Source organism: Ips typographus, linkage group LG1, assembly GCF_016097725.1.
Source record: "Ips typographus isolate SLU linkage group LG1, UJ_Ityp_2.0, whole genome shotgun sequence".
NCBI classification, from domain to species: Eukaryota; Metazoa; Arthropoda; class Insecta; order Coleoptera; family Curculionidae; genus Ips; species Ips typographus.
The window spans coordinates 7,811,123-7,833,145 of NC_138422.1; the positions used below are offsets into that span (position 1 = coordinate 7,811,123).

The window sequence follows — 22,023 nt, forward strand, 5'->3', positions numbered from 1 at the left end:
AACCCATGAACAAATGTCAAATGCCCGTCAAATTGTCGAGAAAACCACATGAATTTAACGTGGAAACTTGATTATGCTTTATAGACTATTCTAAAGCATTCGACTGCGTAAGTTGACACAAAATATGGGAAATACATCTGATTTGGATCTTAAACAACTGTATGGAAACAATATGACTACAGTACGAATAACTAATATCTACTCTGATGATAGGTTTGTTGGGTGCAGGAGTTCGTGAAGGATGTGTATTATTGTCATTACTACTATTTAATACATAAAGCGAGCATATCATGAGAACAATGACTGGGCTGGAGGAATAGCAGTGGGAGAACGTAAAATTAATAACATATAATACGCAGACGACATCTTGATATTAGCTGAATCCCCTAGAGAACTAGAAGAGATAATCTAGAAACTCAACAATGTAGTTCTGATAATTGATCGAGCTAGAAATAACCAAGCAGAAGTCACACTAAATTAAACATACTTTAATAATAAATGTTTATTACACACATCCACTAATGTCTAACAACTCTTGGGGACATTCAATTTCAACAAAATCTACAGTGGGATTGTCAGCTCCTTCAAACCATTCAAATCTCCATTGGCAACCAGGACGTAGTTTTTCAGGAAGGTTGTCACATTCCTAGTAATTCCAATTATTTGAATTTGAGTTGGGTTGTAAAAATTTACATATACACACTAACCTCAATGGTGTGAACTCCACCGTAACGGTCACCCCAACCATCAACGGAAGCATTCCATTGGGCAGAGCATCCGTTGAAAAGTCCAACACCACCTCCGGGCATGGCAATGTCAAAGTGGTTCTTGCCCAAATCGCTGCCGGTATTGGTTACTTGTACTATCATGTGTTTGGATTGGATAGTTTCGTGGAACGACAAGTACAAACAGGAACAACATCTGGAGTAATCAGCGCCAGCTGGAAAGCAAAATTATGAATATGAATTTTAAATTAGCTTCAACTTAAAAAATCAAATTGAAGTAATAGTAATATCTTTGCTGTCTTTGAGAAAACTGTAAATTCACTAAAAAATTAAGATTTGGTTTCTCCAGATTTTCCAGCTTCTTTGTAAATAACATTATTTAACAGAAACGCTAAGAATGACATGAATCTAACAGCTAAGCAAATACGTCTAATACCTGTGAATGATGCAGCAACAAATCCTAGAGTAAGAGTTTCGTTGTAAACTAAAGGTTGTTGATCAGTGCACATGAATGCAGTGCCATCAGTTGCACATCCGGACTGGGCATTTTCGTCAATGGTAGTGTCACCATCAATAGCGCAAGAACGACAAGCTTTGGTGGCTTTGGTACCATTCAGATTGCCCACCCATGAGCATGATGGTTTGCAGCAATCCCAATAACGGGTGGTTGTGCCGTTGCCTTTAAGACCATCATCAAGTGGTACGATGTCAAGGCCTGCAGCTACGTAGGTCGCAACTAGAAATTGTTATTAGTAACTTATAATTAAAGGATTGACAGTTATAAATATTGTGTTTTCTCCTAAATGTTTCATTTTATGTAACTCAAAATCGTTCAAGAAACGTTTACTGAAATAGTTATCTAATCTAATAATAAGGCCACTAATGTTTTTGTGTGAATAGACATGGCATATTAGATGAAGCTGATTTAGAAGGGACCCAAAAACTGTTTGTTAATTGTTAACCTCAGGTTTTATAAAAAAAAACAAATGGAAACGTTTGTTGCTAACAACAATTTAGTAAGTAAGGACCAAAAACGTATTTAAAGGATGTAACAGAAAACAAGGTTTTTGAAAACTAAAAAAACAATAACTATTAAACGTTACCTGCCACAAAAAGTGTTACTGCGATAAACTTCATGATGATCTAAACTAAATTTTATTGATATTCCGGGGCAAATTTATAGAATTTGAATATTAAATTCAAGTATTTTGTAAACAAACGTGGTTTGAGCAATGTGTGTAAGTAGGCACTTTAGATTTGTGGGCAATTCAGGCTGGATTGCGTCACTTAAATATTTGAGAGAAAAATGCTATATTAAATAATGGCGTTTTATTGATTATTATTGAACGTATGACAATGTTATCTAGAAAGCGATATCAAAATTGACATTATAGATTATTACGTTTTAACAAAAAAAAAACTGGTTTGCTAGTTTCGTATAGAAAGTCAAAATTAGAGCCCTTCAGTATCTTTTTCTTCTTATTCCTCTTGTAACTCCATTACAAGAGGAATAATATACTTTCAACTCTCGTACCATACGACGTCTAACTGTCGTACCATCTTATTGGTGTTGGGTTTTGGTTTTTGTTCCTCTTTTATAGTATAGTTCTGCATTCTATATTCTAGAGTTACTCCTCGTATTGCTACGCTATGTTACTCCTCTTAGTACTTTCATTTCCGTTGTTTGGATTATTGACTTTGTCTTTGTAGGGTTTGCTGATGGTTCTCTAGCGTAGGTAAGTCTGGACCTGAGACATGTTTTGTATATTCGGACTTCACACCTCTGAGAGACCCAGATACTTGTACGACTTTTGCTTGTGCCCTTGCTGCTTCTGGTAGGTTTCTATCTCTTAGAGAAATTGACGCCTAAGTATTTAAATTGTGATATTTTTACGATAGTGTGATTGCGATTTTTCTACTAAAATCTGCATATTGAAACTATTCGCTCTGATTTCTAACGCTCCAGTCGCTGCATCAATACTGTATCGTCCGCTTAGCCTAGAATTTCAAAGGGCCGGCGAGGAGGTAATTTGTGGATTTCGTGAAAAACTTATTTATTTTCTAGTCTATTAGTTTATTTAATTTCATGATGTTGAGAATATTATTCTTTAAGTATAGTCCGATTCTCAAAAGTTGACCATCAGGTGACCTCAAATAGTATTAGTACTCCTTTAGTACCAGCCACCAGTCTCAGAAAAACGAATGTGTTCTAATTTGTAGTATTTGCGTTTGTCACGCGATGGTCAACTTCAGAATCGGACTGTATGTGTTCTTTGAGAAGACATACAGTTTGGGAGTACACTTGCACTTATTGAAAAGCCGATACTGGTCAGATACTTTCTAGAATTTTTTGATATACCTTAGTTGTTTAACAATAATCGAACATAACATCTAAATAAAGTTCAGGTGTAGTGCCACTTTTAAAACGCAATATCAATTTTTTTACTCTGTTTCTTTCAGTAACCATCATTTAAGTAGTGTACATCTTATCAAAACCTTTATCAACGAAAAACATAGCACTCCAAACCAGCAAAATAATTCACTTCATTTACTTAAATTAGAAATTAAAATCGAGGTTATATAAGTACACCGATTAAAGGATATCTGATTCGTATTATTTGAAAGCATTAAACTGACAACAATGATATTGTCCGGTATTGCTCTCTTTTTTGTGGCTGGTTAGTACATTAAACATATTTTTGCTATCAAATTGTATTAACTATTTTTGTATCTCAGCGGCCTTAACGTCTACTAGAGCCGATCTTAACCTGGTGAAAGTAGAAAATGGACTCAGTGGATCTGGAGTGACCACCAGATATTGGGATTGTTGCAAACCCAGCTGTTCATGGCAAGTAAGCGTTGACGAATCCGGTTTCTCAACTCCTGTCCGATCTTGCGCGGCTGATGGTGTTCAAACTATGGATATCAACACTCAATCTGGATGCACTGATACTGGGGATGTCGCTTACATGTGCAATGACCAACAACCCTGGGTTTACAATTCTACACTCAGTTTTGGATGGGTAGCTGCTTCTTTCAATGGTACGTAATTAGATCAGATGCATGGTGTGAGGTTTTGTTTTTTGTAAAACAATCACAATCTACTGTAGAGTAGCTATACATCTAGAAATTGCTCCATAGATGTTGCATACTATTACAATAGATATGCGGTCTAACTTTTAGAGTTCAATACACATGTTACAAAGATGTCTCATTTCAACAATCAAGCCAGAGTATTTTTTTAATATTGCTATCATCGTAAAAATGCGACTACTATACACGTATTAAAAGTGTGAAGAAAGAAGAACTTCTAGTTTTTTGTTGTGTGTTTCAGGTGGTGCAGAAACTAACAATTGCTGTCGTTGTTTGGTTTTGCAACTGAAAGGAGCCTTGGAGGGAAAATCTTTGGTGGCCCAAATCACAAACACTGGCTCCGATTTAGGAGAGAACCACTTTGACATTGCAATGCCCGGAGGAGGAGCTGGATTGTACTCTACTGGATGTACCAATGAATGGGGTGCTCCTGAGGGCGGTTGGGGTGACCCAATCAGTGGAGTATCCTCTGTAGATGTATGAATTGAAAGAGAAATACCAATTACCGAAAAGTTTTATACGGTATGTTTGCAGGAATGTTCTGAATTGCCCGAAGCCTTGCAATCGGGTTGTCAGTGGAGATTTGGATGGTTCGAAGGTATCAACAACCCTGACGTAGAATTCTATGAAGTTGAATGTCCAAGTGAACTAACCAGCGTTAGTGGCTGCGTCTAAATGACCGACTACTTCAGATAATAATTAACAAGGAAAAATCTAGCAAAAGCAATTTTTTATTTGTTCCTTTTCTCTTTCAGTGTAAAAATATCACAGACAGTTGTCAGCATATCACAGGCACTATTTTCTTCTGTATACTATTTTCTTGTACGAGCTAGTTTTACGTACTAGACGTCTAGGATCGCGTTCTGGTTCGGCGTTACTTCTTGAAGCCTGGGTTTGCGAGGATGTTCTTGAGGAATCTTGAGATCCTATCCAACTTTGAGAGGATGAACCTTGTAGCCGAGATCTGCTTGAAGATGGTCCTGGACAAGTTCCTCCTCTAGCCTGAAAGTTAAATAAGACTTTTGTAGCACAAAATAACTTTACTGGTTGAACGTACCTGAGAGCCTGCTGGACGTTGACCTTGTTGTCTTTGCATTGGTGGCCGTAGACTTCTTTGTCCTACTGCTCCATATGATGTTGGAGGCCTTAAGGCTCTAGGCTATTGAAATTAATTGACTTTTTGATGAAAACTGATACACATTTTTGTTGATACATACTGCTTGAGAACCTCCACATGGACCTCCACTTCCACATGATGCTGGTGCCCTTGTTGGTCCTGGTCGGCCAATCATTGTAGGTATTCCAGCAGGCCTGAGAAAATGTACTCGCTTGTTTATATTATACACATCAAAAGTGTTTACAACTAATATAAGTGTAAACAAATAATAGGATTTTGTTGAACATTATCTTCAAAAGATGAGACAATCCTTCTACAGAGGTATACTAAAAATCAAACAAAATTAGGATAACGTTACCAAACTCAAACTCGTGTGAACATACTAATTAAAAGTCCAAGTAATCCAAATCCAGTAATTCTTGATGCTAAAGTTACCTGGCAAGTCTGCTTTGTTGAGGCCGTCTAGGCTCCGGTTCTTGAATAGTTTCCATACCAGTTGGCGGATATTTACGGGGCAACACCATAGTGAAATCTCTTGACCCTACTTGGTCCCTTACTCTGAATCTATACGCAAAACAACTTTTAGGAGCAATATGGATATAAACGATTTAGCATACTTTGGTCGACCGCCTCGTTTAAATCTTTCAGGCACTTGGTGACTACCAACAGCGGTTCTAAAGCTTTCATCCGGACCTGGTGAAATAGGACTACAAGAGGGTCCAAACATTTGTCTTAATTCCTGTTTCTCCTGTTGGAAGTATGACTCGGTCATGGCTCTTTGTCTTTCTGCTCTAGAAAGAGGATGAAACCAGTATTAGTTATTTTTCCTGCTAAAAATGAATTATAAAGTAGGTACGCTTCTAGCTGTTCTCTATTAGGTGGGGTACAAGGGACACACTCAGGAGAAAGGGGTGGAGGACTGTAATAACCGTCAAATTGTTCTTCATCTGCAGCATATAAAGCAAATAAATGTTAGAGACTTAAGCATAAAAAGGTTGTCACCAACAAACAGGTTGTTTTCAAGTAAAAAGTGTCAACCTACCAAGTACGTCGACATCAGAATAATCCATATGAAATTGCATATCTTCTCTCAATTGCCTGTTCATTTCTTCTTGTTGTTGTCTTTGGTAGTCGAAAATTTCAGAACCAACTAATTAAACAACCAAATGTTAATTTAGTTTTCTAATAAAATATTTGAAAGGTATCTTACATCCTTCTGGAATACGGTAAGGAGACAACTGTTCCGGTGACTGATACCCAGCTATTTCTGCTTGCATATCTTCATCTCCTTCTATATTATAAAATAATTTCTTTAATGTAAAGTTGACATTATTTTAACTTGGCAGGTACCGAATAGTCCGGGGTGTGGTGTTTGCATAGCTTCAAAAAAGTGACCGTCTTCTACGGGGTAGCAAGGCACGCATTCACCACCATCAGGTCTTGGCGGAGTTGTGGGCGAATATGCCATTAACGGAGAAGGAGGCTAAAATTGAGAAACAAATTATCACGGGTCAAAATTAAGAATATATTCAGTTCCAGTATCAGAATTATTAACGTTTTGTTGCTTTTTTATGAATAACCAATTTATCCCAAATTAGGAGAGAACGTATCGAAATAAGTTGTTCTTAGTTATGATTAGAAAGTATTTGAAACAATTGCCCTTTGCAATAATAAAAATTAGAATACAGGGTGTGCGGAACCCGAATAATCTAACTTAACCCCACCTAAGCGACGAAAACGACAATCTAGAAATTGACGCATTGAAAGGTATTCCTGAGACGTTTTTCTGCCATTTAAAATATGACGTCTTTTTCAAACAAATGACTGTTATTATTAACGTTAGAACTGTCATTTGTGTAACCTTCAAGCAATAAATTAGACAGATTCTTGCATCATTTGCAGCAAACTGTCATTTTGAAATTTCCTATATTGATTTTGCTGGATGTTTCATGTATTCATAGGTTCATGGCACTTAATTTTGACAACTCGTTTTAAGACTTTTTCTTAAATTAATAAAAATTAAATTAAATTATGGCAATCTTTAATTAACCGCCGATCTACACTATATTTATAACAGAAATTTTGACAGATATCACTTTGCTGAGTGGCAGGGATATCTAGACTGTAAATGTCTGATGAAGATGAAGTTCTGTCCATAAAACTGTAAATATGAATTACCCTACTGGAAACATATTACATTGCTTTTTAGTGTGTCTTATAACTTGGAAAATGGTGCTAGTAGCACGTGACAACTGTCAAATGTGTCAAAAATTTCAATTTGCTCTATAAACCTCAATGAGTCAAAGTATAGTGTTTTTACTTGCGTTGTAACAGACAAAATTTACATGTTTACGGATGGTTCTCTGAATTTGATAGTGACCACGTGACTGTCACACAGTGTAAAAGATGTTGTGGGGTCATGTGACAACAGTCTTATGCGTCAAAGCTGCTCTGAAGAGCTCAGAGTCTTTATCACAGTCTATTCACTGTAATTATTTTGACAGTTGTCACGTGACCATCAGCTAGGTAAATGCTGCTTCTCTACTGCACTGCAAGTGCATCTAAATATTTACTCCCAGATGACAGAAATGACAAGTAAAGTTTTAGTCAGTCTCTACAAATAAAAATAAACATAATAATAAAATTTACTTTTTTGGAACTTTTTCCTAATTTACCTTCTCGTGACAAATAAGGATAGGACTTATACCACATTCTTTCAGTATGTAGTAAAACTATTATTTTGGTGCGACAAAACTGACACTTGACATCAAAATTGAAGTTCTGTCTAGTTACACTACATCAGAGAATAATTTAAAAAAGTATGTAAAAGAGACATACTCTATCATATTCCGCTTGTACCCGTTCCGCTTCTAGGGCAGCCTCCTGCTCTGCTACTCTTCTTTGTATTTCATCAAAATTCTGACGACTTTTTTTCTTCTTTGCCCTTCTTTCTTCTCGGGCAATATGCCGATCCAGCCTTTCCATGTGTCTGTCAGCGGAAGGCGGAGCCATCCTTCCTCCCGCTGCCATTCCCATAGCACCCATTGTCTCTTGTCTTTGTTGCTCCATTTGCGTTAAAAATTCTTCTGGGAGAAATCGTTCCTCGTGCCGTTGCATTTCTTCCATCTCCCTCTCGGTCCGTTCAAACTCGTCGAGTGGGGGTGAGCAAGGTACGCAAGGAGGAGGTGGCTATCAAAAAAGCATTTAGTAATTACGTCATTGATTATTTAAGGCCAGAAGTCAACCTGACGCATTGGGCTAGCAGCAATGTGTTCAGGTGATGGAGGTCCTAAAACGCAAAATTTTGTTTTACCACAATTGATGTATTAAGACAAACGCGAAATAACTTCTAGGTGGAGTCATCAGCAACGCTTCATCATCGCGTTCCAAAAAACTGGGATCAAGAAAATCATCCATTGGAGGTGTATCCTCAAACTGTTGAGTGAAAAGCATTTCTTCAAAATTAGGAGTTCTGGGAGGAGTGAAGTCAAAATCTTCTGGTGGCTGTTCGTCGACAAAATCTGGAGCGTACGGATAATCCTCCTACATAACATACAAGGAACTTTGAAATACCAAAGAAACTAAAAGACAAAACTTACCAAATATCCTTCATCTTCAATTTTTCAGGAGTCAAAATGGAAATTATTATTATTATTCATAACTAAATAGCGATTACTCTCACCTTCTGGCTCTTCTTCTTCCCGAGGATGCTCTTCGAAACCTGCAAACTGTCTTCGTGACACTCTGCTTAACTTTTTCATTTTTTGTCCGACCATTAAACTTCGTTGGAAGCTATAAAATGTAACATATTACAACTCTAAAAAACTGTAAGGTAATAATTGAAAGCGACACATCACGCACAATAGTGACTTATTTCAAGTAACTCATTCCGCCAATTTGATGGTTTTAGAGAGAGCCGAAGAGTTTTAGAAGAAATATGTATTATAATGCAGAACAAATACATATTATGTCATACAATAAAAATAAATTTAAGTCTGAATGACAATTTTCATCAGACAATATGATCAGAAAACTTTTTTGTCTTGTTAGTAGAATCATACGTTACGTTGTTACGAAACATCTAATTCAAAAAATTCTTTTGTAAAGGAATCATGAACAGATCCACCCAAGATCTTTTTATATCAAATATGTTTGTATAATATATAATATTTGTTTTTATTGTAGATTGTAGAAATGTGGATGACGAGATGACAATACACAGCAACATTGAGGCATATTGTGTTTTTTGTCTCTAAGATCTGAGCTGATTCCAATCTCATCCCAACATCTTCTCTAGCTTTAAGGCCATTAATAAGGGTCATTAGCTTTAGAGAAATCTCCTCATCATTGATGAAGCTGCTACGAAACAAGACAGGTTTTCCTCATCAAAGCAGAAGTTTTCCTAATCCCTACAAAATCTGCGACAGTTTTTTTTCCTAGTTTTTTTTTAACCAGATTGGGTAATATTGAAATCAAGAGAAAGATATACAGAACGTGACAAGAAACTGCAACTGTAAACTGCTTCTGTCACATTCTATGAACACTTCCCGTGAAAACTCCTGGTTTCCTGGTTTCAAGAATTAGAGCCCAGAGCTCTTTCGTTCTCCTCCTTCAATTCAAGTTTGTTTGTATTAGTGGGTGTGGAAATTGCAAGTAGTGGCTCACAAATGATGTCATGTTTGTTCGATTAAAAACAAAAATATCAAACAAAAAAACTTTGACAAAAACAACTTTTTTTGAAATTGTCAATATTGAGAAAGTACACCGAATGTAGTGCAGAAAAGGCCAAGTGACAATTAGAAAAGGTCAAGGGTAATTCAGAATAAGGAACTGCAATTCAGAAACTATCAAGTGCAATTCGGAAAAAATCAATTTAAATTCGGAAACCATCAAATGAAATTCAGAACATGTAACATAAAAAAAAATAACACAATTTAGGTTAAAAAATAATCTGAATTACACTTGATATACTTTCTGAATTGCAAATAAAAATTTCTGAATTACACTTTAACATTTCTGAATTACAGTTGCCTATTCTAAATTACTCTTGACATTTTCTGAATTACAATTAAATATTTTAAACTACCCTTAGTTTACTATGGCGCATTTCTGTCTTTCTTTCACCTGTATTGTTTAATTATTGTGTTGAGTTTTGCTCACCCCGGAAATTGTACTTCATGCTGCTGAAGTTCCTCCATAAATTCAGAACCTGAAATTTAATAAAACATTTTATATTATTTTCCTAAATCTATGGGTTTTATCATTCAGAATTAAATGTATGAAAGCTGAACCTAGTTGATAACGCTGTAAACATGAGTTTTTCTTGTTTACACCCTTAAGAGTAATATCAAAATATTTGATGCTATTCAATAATACGATCAGCCAACTGTCAATATTTTACAAAGAAACGAAAACTTCAAAATTTTATTGAGTAGACTAAACTTTCAGAATCTTATAATAGACTTATTTTGGCGCCAATGTTTACTAGAGTGTGTAATCTCAATTTTAATTAATTTTCGATATAAACATTACTATTTGCTTTTTCGATAGTTATTAATCAAAAGTCCGGATGAGTTTCAAAGTCCTGTATTTTTTTTGGAAAATTGTTCAGTATCTACAAAGCAAAAACGGTGGCGACCGTTCTCAACCACAAAAGTCAAGCACAGTATTGCAAAAACCGTATGACTATAACATCTATACTAACTGGGATATCCGGCAATCCCAACAAAAACTAGACACCCTGTATATTTTAACAATGCTACTACACAAAATTTACCTGGCAAAAGCGATTCCTCCATAGCGGCCTGTTGTGCTGTGGCTCTTTGAGCCTCAGCTGCAGCCCGTTGTGTTTGAGCCGCTCTTCTCTTAGCTTGAGCCTTTTCCTTCTTGGCTGCGGCAGCTCTTTCTTTTTTCATTTGAGCCTGCATAAAGTGCGCGCGTTAAGGCCATCCCAAAATTACCGTTTACATTGCGACTCACCTCCTTCTCGACCTGTTGTTGTTTAGCTATTTTTTCTTTCCTTAGTTGCGATGACCGAGTTTCTTTCAGTGCTTTTTTACCCGCAGGTTTTTTCTTCGTAGCTTCTGCAGTCGCAGCTGTAAGAAATCGAAGATGAAAATTGATGAAAATTTCGATTATTTAATGAATTTGCCTCCAGGACACGTAAAAACAGGAGCTTCACTGGTGCTTCTAGGACAAGGGCTTTCCTCTCGTACAGGCGATCTTGCGGGTGGTGGACGAGTTTTTGGAAGGTATTCGGGAGAACCATAAAGATCTGCTATTTGTTTCGGTGCCGCAAACTTGGTGTCATAATATTGCGTAAGATTATGCGTTTCGTAATCCTAAGGATTCACTTAACACAATTATTGTATAATTATCAGTACCATAAAACAACCTCTAAAGATTGAAGTAATTTATCCGTAGCTGCTGCAATTTCGGGAAAATAGTTCTGACCAGCTTCGTAGTCTTGCGGAGGGCTGACATCCAGCAAACCTCCCTCATAGTCGAATACCAGATCAGCCTAAAATAGTTATTGTACAATTTATACAAGGTCGATAACGATTAAATAATAAGCGAGGTTTGTTTTTTGTAACAGTTTTATCCTGTTTGTCAGAAAGAACCAAGGAATTAAAAGTATTTTCGTTTGTGAACATGATGGTACTTTGTTATTATAAAGCTGCTGGACAAGACAAAACATTCCTCCAGATATTCTCAAGGCATGCCATAACCAACTTGATAAAGCCGATTCTACAAAATGTGTGGAACACAGATCAGTTTCCTGATGAATGGAAAGAGAGATCATGATCCATACCCGTCTCTCAGGAGCAATAAATCCTCTCTATACCTAACTTTCGTTGACTTCCAAACAGAGTTCCACACTCTGGTACACCCAGGAACACGCTACTGGAGAAAGCGTAATGCATAAAGGAAAGCAGTGAATGAAGTAAAACAGGGATGTGTGTTATCTTCTGTAGGATCGTAGATGCAACAGCAATAACCATGATGACGAGTAGTGATAATGAGTACATAGTCACTAACATGTAACTAAGATGTATGTCAAGACCTAAATAACGATAAGACGTACATTTGTTCCCGAGTTTGTTCCTTTAAGTTCTTACATGTTATGGTATATTTGGCTTTTTGTGTTATTAAACGAAATATCCAGTAAAGAAGTGTCAGTCATGCCAGTAAATTCAGTCCAGAATCCAGTAGATTCCCACATTTCTCTACTATTCAACATCGTTCTAGACTCCGTCCTAGCAAAAACATAGCTGAAGGAGGTATCTAAACTCTAGCAACGCGCATGGACGACATTAAATAGGCGGATGATATCTGCCTTCTATCTCACACCTTCCACGACATGAGAGTACCTGGGCAGCGTAATAGATCACACGGGTGGTACAAAGAAAGATGTGACAAAGATAATCCTAATAGCACGCAGACCTTTTAGATTATTTACTCCAAAATGGAACTAGAGGGTATACATAGATTCTACTAAACTAAAAATATTTATCTCGAACGTAAAAGCTGTGCTATATGGATGTAAATCATGGAAAGTCAGTAGTAAGTCGATAAGGAAAAACACTTGGAAAAAAGGTTTGCAAACAAATGCTTACGCAAAGTGCTGCCGGTTTCCTGGCCACATACAATTGCAAATGAACCGCTGTGAAGAAATTGGGCACAGAAAGAGAAGTTGGTTGGGTCACATAATCCGTAGGCAAAACAATATTGCAGCAAAGACACTCAAACCAAACAGTCGAGGCAGAGAAACCTTGAAGACCACGTGAAAAAGGTCACTATTGGATGAAGCAGAGATGATGAGCAAAACATGGAGGAAAGTGAGGCAACTGGCTCATAATCGGCCATCATAATTACCTAAGTAATAATAATGACCTTCCAAGGACAATATCGGTTGGCGCAGGTTGAAAAAAGTTTACAGGGTTAAAGCTTCATGTGCGGAAAATTGTTAATTTCCGCACCTCTTAAGTCAATAACTATTACAAAATCATTTAATATTACTTAGGAAGGAGTACCTGATCAGCGATGTCTTTAAATTGTTGATCCTCTTCGAATTCGGTTAGATTTCCTTCTTGAGCAGCGCCGACAAGTTGTCGATGTCTTTGCGTTGTATCCCCTAATTGACTGCGTGGTTCAATACGCTTTCTAGCTGATGGACAAACTTTTGGGGTTCGGTGCCTTTCAGCTGGTAGATCCACATTGTATTTGAAAGCCTGTAATTTTACATAGAAGCACCCAAGTTTCACTAAACAAAATAGAGTGTGAAATCCAAAACCTGTTGTTTTATAGGAGAATAATTTATGCAGTAAATGTACATGTTTCAAAGTTCATTGGATCTAATACTTACAAGATGTCAATGAAGATATTGACGTAACGATGTAATAAACAGAAAAATGTGAATATTACAGTGACAGGTAAAAAGTCAAACGCCACATTCAAAACATTTACTACAGATATTACATAGATGCTTCATCTAATTTATTGTTTATTTTTCGCATATTTGAAATTATAAAAAAGTATCATCATAAACCTACCAATTATGAAAACTCTTCAATTCTAACTATCTGAGTCTCACCGTTTAATATTTTATTGTGATTTCTGGTAATTGATGTAATTTGATATATGACCGATATTTTTTTTATCTTATTTCAGTTATTTACTACCTGAGACCTTTACTTAAGGTTATTGTCTGCCATGAGCCGACGTTTTGATCAGTTTTAGGCGTAATTTTAAAAAGTTTACTGTGGTCTTAAGTATTTATAGCTATGTCAAAAACGATTTATACTACGCATATCAAGTATAACCACCAAAATACGTAACTTGTGTATTTGAACAGCGTAAAGTTGAATAAATTATAGTTACCTCTCCAAATAGTTGGGACTCAGTTGGTGGTGAAAGTTCTGGTTTAACTCGAGGAGACCGGAATTCCTGCAAATTACATGATTTAACACAATTAGTCTTTGAAGTTTTGCAAAACTACAAGAGCAAAGAAATTTAATAAGTAGGTACTTACTCGCGGAGCCATTGCATCGTGTCTAGGTCGTTTTGGAGTATAGTCCATCCTATGCCCTTGCTCACCTTCTGATATTTGTGGCATCTGCTGAAAAGCGCCTGCGCTTTCCCGGTGTTGAACTCGACCCGGCCCTAAAATTATTAACTTCACAATATCTACCATTCATATAAAACAGGATCTCAAAAGCATCGCAGTCAATTTTTCAACCAACCTCTTCCAAACGGAGTCCTCTGAGAAATACGAGCATGAGTCCTGTCGGGAACGAATCGATGTTCTCTCAATTCAGCCCTACTTGGAAACTGCTCAGGAGATCCGCAAGGCATACATTCACCAGGAAAGTACATTTGGTCCGGTTGCAATAAGTTTGGAAGGGGCGATGCAAAGTCTAATGGAGGGGTTTCCTCCGCTGTTGTCAAAACAATGAAATTTGTAAATTGGTTATTGTAATTAGTGTGTATTACTAGTAGTAGTAGTTAAATCCTGTACAAACCCTACCTAACGGTGAACCGTATCCTGGTGGAATATCCTGAAAGATATTGTCAAATTAGTACCAATATTAATAGAAAACGAATCATTTAAAGTGAAGTAAAAGCTCATGATCTCTCAGTGGAGTTGTATGAATACCAAGGCGAAACGAGAGAAAAGAATTATCAAAAGAAGGATATAGAAAGTGACAAAAACTTGCTATTGTAAGCTACTTTTGTCACATTCTATTAACACTTCTCTAGAGAGTTCCGTTCGCTGCGTTCAAGAAGTCCCTATCTCTGCTAGAGATACTTAAGTTAAGGATACAAAAATATAAATTAAGTTACAGCAACATACAAAATCGTCCATCATCTGCTGCTGAGGTTGTGGTGGAGGTGTTTTTCTAAACACTCTTCTTTTAGCCTTCGGAAATTGTTGAACTGGAGTAGGAGGTTGGTCTGGAGTTGCATCAAAATCTGAATTATAATCATCTTGAGGTGGAGTATGTCCAGTTCGTCTATTAAAACCACAAAACCAAAATGTTTTCTACGATATGATACGCATATTCTACGATATGTGGGTTACAAACCGACCTTCTGGATGGTCCTGGTGCACCTTCTGGAGTCTAAAATTAATCTTATTATTTTTTTTAATAACTGAAGATACCAACTTACAACTAGAGGTTCCTGACCAAGCAAGTGGTACTGCGCTAATGCTCTCTCTAAAAAGTATTACTTAAGGAAGCTTTTTTTCTAAATTAGTAAGTCACTTACGCCTAATCCTTTGAGCTTCTCCGGGACTTTCATGAAACTGTGGCATTGGAGGTCCTGCACAAGGTGCTGGAGATTCATCCATTTGAGCAAGCCGCTCCATTTCCTCAAACTCATCTGAAAGTACCTTAAATAAATTACAGAGCATTCGGCTGTGATACATAAAACATTGTCACCTGAACCAACTGGAGAAGGTGATCTGCTAACAGGCCATTTGCCCTTTCTTCTTGAACGCGATCTTTTCGGTGTTCTTACCTGCAAATTTTTTAGGATTATACTTGTAGGAAACGTTACCTCTATTACCTACTGAATAGTAGAATATTTGCTAAATAGTACAATATGTCTTACCTCAGAATCACAAGGTCCACAAGGTGGTGGTGGAGCTGGTTCGGTAACGCATACATTACAAGGCTGTTTCCCTGAAAATAGTTTTCTGGCTTCCCTTCTGATTAAATCCTCAGGACTTTCAGGCTGCAGATATTCAAAGTGCCAATTAAAAAAATATAGGACTTGAGATAAAAGCTTACGAAAGGTGGAGGACTCATTGGAAACTCGGGAGTTAGCTCTTCATCAATACCTACAAATCCAACTTCATTAAAGTTGTGTATTTTCGGCTGTTAAAGTTCTATAGATACAGTGAAGTCAAAAATGCCATTTATACAAGGTGGTTCAAACAAAGTTAATTAAGTATGGTTGTAGAACACTTTTTAAGACCAGAATGCCCATTAGAGAATGGACCATAGAAAAATGCCGAAATTCAATACTAAGTACGAAGTTGACAACTTGTATTACATTGTTAAGTCTTCATATTTTTTTTGGTTTTCCGAATAAACGATATATGAATCTAATTATTAAATTCACCTGTATCATATTGAACACCGGGAATCATGCGAGGTGGAGAAGTCATAAACTGACTTCTCTTCTGAGCCTCTTGTGGTTGAGGTGGAGAAGCATAGCCCTGCGGACGTTCTTCCGGTCCATACATTGGGGAATCTGGTGGACTGACATATCCTTTTGGTCTTCGAATTGGCCTTTGTGGTATAGGAGTATGAGGAGAAGAATACTGTGGAAAAATATAGGGTGGAGAAGGAGGTGGTGTAGGTCTTGGTCTTGGTGGTGGTCGTTTTCTTTTTTCTTAAATTCAATGGAGTTGGTTTAATATGCTCGAGGTTAATTTGTAGCGGTTACCTCTAGGTGAAGGACCAAAAGGGTATATTAGGTCGGGTGAGGGTGAGAGAGGCCCTCTAAAGCTTAGTTCAGCTTCCTGAATTATTTCCTTGGCTTGGGGAGAACCTAATCGCAGCATCATCTCCTGTTGCCTGGCTCGTTCTTCTACGGCACTCGGTCCTTTATTAATTTAAAAAATTACAAAAGTTAAGGTTATATCTTAAAATGTTACCAGCAGGTGGTTGTTCTTGAACAGTGACATGACGACCGCCTTCAGGAGACTCTTGCTTGAACATTCTGAAAATATTAAGGAGAATAGTCATCATGTCAAGATTTAAGAAAATGGGAAAAAATCGATTTCATACCTTTCGTACATTTCAAATTCTTCATCTTCAGTCATAGGAGAAGGGGAACCACGACCAGCAGTTCCTACATGTTTTATACAGTTATAAGTTATGTTAAATAGTGTAATACACTTTACAAACTAGTAAGCAATTTTGTTGAAGTTAGAGTGGTTTTTAATTGTTAGCCGCCTGAAAAATATAGTTTGATATTAGGAATCATAAACACAATGTTTTCATATAGTTCATTTACATGAGCGAGCTATGCAATTGCCCAAATTGCATTTTTTTAATACTTATGATGTGAGTGTTTTGCTAAAGCAAGTCCACAAAACTTCGATCTACAGGTATGGAAAACGTAAATCTATTCATACGGTTTAGGCCCGTATGAAATACGTAAACATTTTCAAGAGAAGAGTAAAAGAATACAGTGCGTTTTTTTTAACGCGCAACATAGGATTTCACGTGTTAAATTTTTAAGCCCATGTTAGACCATGTTATTTTGGAACTACAGGTGTAAAACTTGACAAATGTGTCTTTAGTACCCTGAAGCTTAAGTACAACCACCAATTCGGTCTAAAAAGTGTTCACAAACTAGCAAAAAGTCATCTTCTTTCGAAAAGATTTATACTCCCTGTATGTATGGTAGGTGTTGTTTTTGATACTGACAGGGCAGATAGCAGGTAAACATACATACAGGGAATATGGAAAGATAAAATATGTTCCAAAAAAGATGACTTTTTGCTAATTTGTAAACACTTTTTAGAGCGAATTGGTGGTCTTACTTAAGCTTCATGGTACTGAAGACACATCTTCCAAGTTTTATACCTGTAGTTCCAAAATAACATGGTCCAACATAAGCTTAAAAATTTAACACGTAAAATCCTATGTTGCGCGTTAAAAAAAACGCACTGTATGTTATAATAGTTGTGTTGGCTAATTGCCTAAAATTTTCACTAGCAGAGATTGAGCTGGCTAGGTGCCCAATATTTTTAAGAGAAGAGAAGAATGTGTTGAAATGGTTGTGCTGACTAATTGCATAAAACTTTTAAGAGAAGAGTAGAAAACTTCTCTTCTTTTGTTAAGTACCTAAAATTTTCAAGGAAAGGGTAGTATGTGTTAAAATACTTAAGCTGGCTAAGAGTCTAGAAACAGTATAGGATGATGATGATAAAGAGTATAGAATTTTCAAAAGAAAAGGGGACGAATCTGTTAAAATTATTGAGCTGGCTAACTGCCAAGAAATTTCAAAAAATAGGAACTGATTAAAGAAGAGCGAATAAATGTGTTGAAACGATTGAGCTGACTTATAGCCCAAAATTTTCAAGAGAAGATTAGAAGAATGTGTTCAAATGATTGTGCTTACTAACTGACTCAAATTTTCACAAGAATGAAAAGAGTAGAAGCATTAACTAAAGAAGTTTCTGTTATGATGAGTCAATATTTCTTTGGTTTTGGACAAAAGAATTAGAATTTCTTACGCTTATATGACTTACGTTTAGCTGCTTCAGAAGCCTGAGGTGAAGGTGGGCACCTTCCTGGACTCACTCGCTTGCCAGCACGTTCCTAAAAATTTGATTCATCTCAGATTAATTTCTAGGCTTGAAAACTTACGTACCTCTGGACTTGGAATAACTTTTTGAGCTTTCTCAAACACCATAGAAACGTTAGGATCTTTATCCGAGGGTGGTTTAGGTTTAGGTAACTGTCTTTTCGGTATTTCTCTCTTCTGAGGTTTGGGAGGTTGTAATGGTGATCGTCGGTGTTTCAATAGAAAGTCATCATCTTCCGCGTACACTTTCTCCGGAGATTTAACACGTTTCGGGCTTGCGCTTCTCTGAGGTGTTGTTACCGGAATTCCCTTTGTGATCGCTGGAGAAGCTGTCCGAACGTTTTCAACCTCATGCGAAATGTTCAAGCGGTTTTCCATTTCTGTCAAAATAAGGGTGTATAGTTGTGAAATTGCTGATTGCAATGTTTACCTTCAATTTCGTCCTGAAAAAGTTCTACTACTGGTTCGTCTTCTTCGACGCCAGCTCCGTATACCTCTTGAAATTGGGCCAAGTCAGCTTCAGCTTCACGAAGTAAAGCATCGTAGTCGGTCGCTATGTCCTAAAAACCACTAAATCAAATTTTGCTGTACAGTTTAGTAAAACCACAAAAAACCTCTAAGTGTAAACTGTCATCGTAAACCTCGCCACCACTTAAATCCTTCATTTCTTCATCTTCTATGCGTTGCAACTCGTCGTCAATATTTTCATCAATCGGCATCAAATCTTGCCAAGTCAGGCCGGCTTCTTGTAAATCTTTCTCAGTCCAGTCAGCAAATTCTTCAGGGAGATTATCAGGGCGTGGTCCTATGCGTCCTTTAGCTTTCTTCTTCATTCCTTTCACCTCTATTTTAGGTGCTTTACTGCTTTTGGGAGCTTTCAAACCGGAACGGTCTCCCAACTTAGCAAGTCTGCTTGGAGGCTTCTTTTTAGGTTTGTCCATTTTGCTGCGCTGAAACTCGTCCAACACGTTTGACATTTCGTTAGCTACTGATGCTATAGTGTCCTCACTTGGACGAGCACTGGCTTCTTCATCATCATCATCTGATTGTTCTTGTAGCATTCTTGCTACTTCTTTTTCTAAATCTTTTTCAGCCTCAGTGGGCTCCTCGATATGACCCACGTCAGTGCGTTCTCGCACTTCTACTAAGTTGGTACCCCAAGTGGGTGTTGGACGTTCTTCAGACGGTTTTCTGACTTCTCCTAATGGGTGCGTTGGTGGAGATGCTCCCAATTTCTTAGGACGTCGTTTTTTCCTCTCTGGAGAGGGGGGTTTTGGAGGGGAATCTTCGTCTTCTGCTGCAGGTTGTTCCACTTCCGGTGCAGAAGATGTTACTTTTGGAGTTGGTGGTGCTGCCGTAGGTGGTGTGGTTGTTTGGGTTGTGTCTATAGCACTTTTGGTCCCTGTGAGCGAGTGTATAAGTGTGGTAAGAAGATTATTATGGAAGAAAATTTGCAAACAGAGTAATTATTTGTACAATCTAGCGTTTCACAGGAGTCTTGCATTATTTTGAAGACATTTACACGATATCTCTGGCATTGGAATTAAACTGTCATTCCAATCATTTTTTGTCTCTTGCAAAGTTTTTGTAACTTTAACCGTTTCCGAGATGTTGACTTACTTTTTTTAATTACAACAAAATTTTTAAAATTCCTTATCTCCTCCATTTTTGGGATTTCAGCATCCGTAAAAAGCTCAAAATGTTTGTCTTGAACTGCTCTGATTCTCCTGAGAAGCTAACGCGTTTGAACAAGTTTTAAGTTATATTTTTAAGACAAGAAAAGGTAAGAATTTTATATGCAAGAATAATGTCAGACGAGAGTTGCAAAACAACAAGACAATTGATCCAGACAAGATAAAAAATATGTCAAGTAACCTTTAGGAAAGATGGCTAATTCAGAGCGTTGCCATTTGTTGATGGGTTGTTTGGAGATAGCATAGTAAGCATGGACTCCAAAGTTAGGTATATCTTGAGCAGCCACATATTCCGTTAAGTCTGGTGAGCAATCAGTGGTAAAAGCTGGAAAAACTGGCATGTCACCCATAACCTCAGCTAGTATAAGCTCCCGACGCTCTACCCGTTCTTGTTCCAGAAGATTTCTTGCAAACTCATTTAACTGTTTAACAAACAAAATGTTATAAGATAATCAGTTAAAAAAAATGCGTAGTTTACATCAATATCTTGGGGAAGCTCTTCCAAAACTTCATAGTTGGAGGGGTCATCAGCAAAAATTCCAGAAAGGCTTCTACGTTGAAGGCAAAAGAGCAGTAGTTTCAAGTAGGTTGTGCGTAGTTTTTCATCTCCAGAGTTCTCATCCGCAAACTTCTTCAGCCAGGCAGCTGACAACACTCGATCTACAAAAATCACAAAATGTGTTATCCTGTGTATGTGTAATTTTTGTCTTACCTCTAGATTTTGGTAGGTTTAATATCAAAGGTTTGGCCAATTTCGAATAGAAAAGAAGCTCATTTTTGACAAGCTCCTCCATTTTACACTGTTAATTTTGCCCCAATCCTCATAATTTACACTATATTACTCAAAAAATTTTGCTCCGCAAAGTCCGGAAAAAGTGACTTTTAATAAAAATATTGACATTGTCAATTAAATTAGTCAATATCGATTTTAAATGCTTAGGTATTCTAGGCTAATACGTGCTTGAATTTTCAGGTTAAATTAATGAACAACCAACTTATTTCAACCCCCATTTTGTTTGGCCTGGGATGACAAAAACATACGTAACTGAACTAACTTCTGTGTTACTGATTTACAGCCTTACTTACAACATTTAATTTTTTTATATTCTGATGTTATTACAGAAAATTAATTAATAAAAATATACTTAAAATCAATTTTCAGGCTAATCCAGTAAATCATCTATAGTACTTTCATGGATGGTACAATATGGTCAGTTCGTCGCCCTACTGAAAATCAAAGAGAATATTACTCTAGACCCAAAGGAACTTCTTGTAAACCATGTCGAACCCACTGTGTGAAATATCAGTCAATTTCTTGCCCAGATGGAGAACTGGAGCAGCATTCTGTCTTTGGGCATAAGCAATGTTATACAGGGTGTCAAAAATAAGGATGTACAGCAAAATTACAAAAAAGTTGCAGATTTAAGCCATTGCGTGTTTGACAATAAAGTATTTGTTTTCGCAGGAATAAGTATTTTTCGACGACTTACTTTGAAAGTACCTCATGTACGCTTCCATTTAGAAGCAGAAAGGGGTTATTTGCCGCGCGCGAGCAGAAAGAGAGATTTTCTGCTCTAGAGCGTTTTCGCTTTCTACTAACAATCTAGTCACCAACTTTTTTCGGCGTTTCCATAACAACGCTTGACATACCTGTTTGAAATAACCACATTCCGTCAAAGTGATTTATCGGTGACAATGAGTTCGAGCGACGAAAATGATGTGAGTTGTCCTTCTAATCCACCCCACAGCAGTCGTCGAAAAAATATCGTCTATATTTCGAGCCAAAAGTACTTTTGCCGCTTTTACATGATTGCAGCGTTCGGCTTCGCCTCAAGCTGCAAATTTCATGTGCAAGCGGCAAATACCAGGTGTCCAAGAGCACCCTGGACATAGGAGATTAACATGTGAAAACGGTTTTGATTTTTTTGCGCCTGTACGGTTGATTTGATTGAAAAATCGTAATAATGAAAGTTGTAGTACCTATCACGGACTAGTTTTCTGGATTTTTTTCAGATCTCTAACTTGAACCCTTTCGTCGTAAAACACGAACAAAAATGAGAAAATTTAA

At 37.1% G+C, this 22,023-nt stretch overlaps 3 protein-coding genes across 3 annotated transcripts; 1 reads left to right on the plus strand and 2 right to left on the minus strand.

The window, feature by feature from the left end:
• Window positions 1-467: 467 nt before the first annotated feature.
• Window positions 468-1,988, minus strand: LOC145740388 (endoglucanase-like). Its single transcript, XM_081995922.1, has 4 exons — window positions 1,829-1,988; window positions 1,162-1,461; window positions 708-940; window positions 468-646 (listed from the first exon to the last, which is right to left on the minus strand). The coding sequence occupies exons 1-4, from the start codon at window positions 1,860-1,862 to the stop codon at window positions 506-508; spliced, it is 708 nt and encodes a 235-aa protein (XP_081852048.1). The 5' UTR covers window positions 1,863-1,988; the 3' UTR covers window positions 468-505.
• A 1,255-nt stretch (window positions 1,989-3,243) lies between these two features.
• Window positions 3,244-4,541, plus strand: LOC145740387 (endoglucanase-like). Its single transcript, XM_081995921.1, has 4 exons — window positions 3,244-3,403; window positions 3,462-3,767; window positions 4,060-4,295; window positions 4,353-4,541. Exons 1-4 carry the CDS (start codon window positions 3,367-3,369, stop codon window positions 4,491-4,493), a joined length of 720 nt encoding a protein of 239 aa, XP_081852047.1. The 5' UTR covers window positions 3,244-3,366; the 3' UTR covers window positions 4,494-4,541.
• Window positions 4,532-20,856, minus strand: LOC145740385 (uncharacterized). The gene is made up of 42 exons (XM_081995917.1): window positions 20,668-20,856; window positions 20,434-20,615; window positions 20,137-20,377; window positions 18,876-19,663; window positions 18,692-18,821; window positions 18,328-18,641; window positions 18,206-18,275; window positions 16,734-16,797; window positions 16,601-16,665; window positions 16,390-16,548; window positions 16,063-16,335; window positions 15,729-15,778; window positions 15,550-15,672; window positions 15,378-15,456; window positions 15,205-15,318; window positions 15,106-15,152; window positions 15,025-15,056; window positions 14,789-14,948; window positions 14,462-14,492; window positions 14,178-14,372; window positions 13,967-14,097; window positions 13,816-13,881; window positions 12,969-13,166; window positions 11,330-11,455; window positions 11,087-11,276; window positions 10,915-11,030; window positions 10,712-10,856; window positions 10,096-10,144; window positions 8,618-8,727; window positions 8,535-8,548; window positions 8,283-8,478; window positions 8,181-8,224; window positions 7,774-8,124; window positions 6,286-6,418; window positions 6,146-6,226; window positions 5,978-6,085; window positions 5,792-5,882; window positions 5,553-5,726; window positions 5,371-5,499; window positions 5,036-5,129; window positions 4,876-4,977; window positions 4,532-4,820 (listed from the first exon to the last, which is right to left on the minus strand). The coding sequence occupies exons 1-42, from the start codon at window positions 20,747-20,749 to the stop codon at window positions 4,614-4,616; spliced, it is 6,054 nt and encodes a 2,017-aa protein (XP_081852043.1). The 5' UTR covers window positions 20,750-20,856; the 3' UTR covers window positions 4,532-4,613.
• Window positions 20,857-22,023: the final 1,167 nt, after the last annotated feature.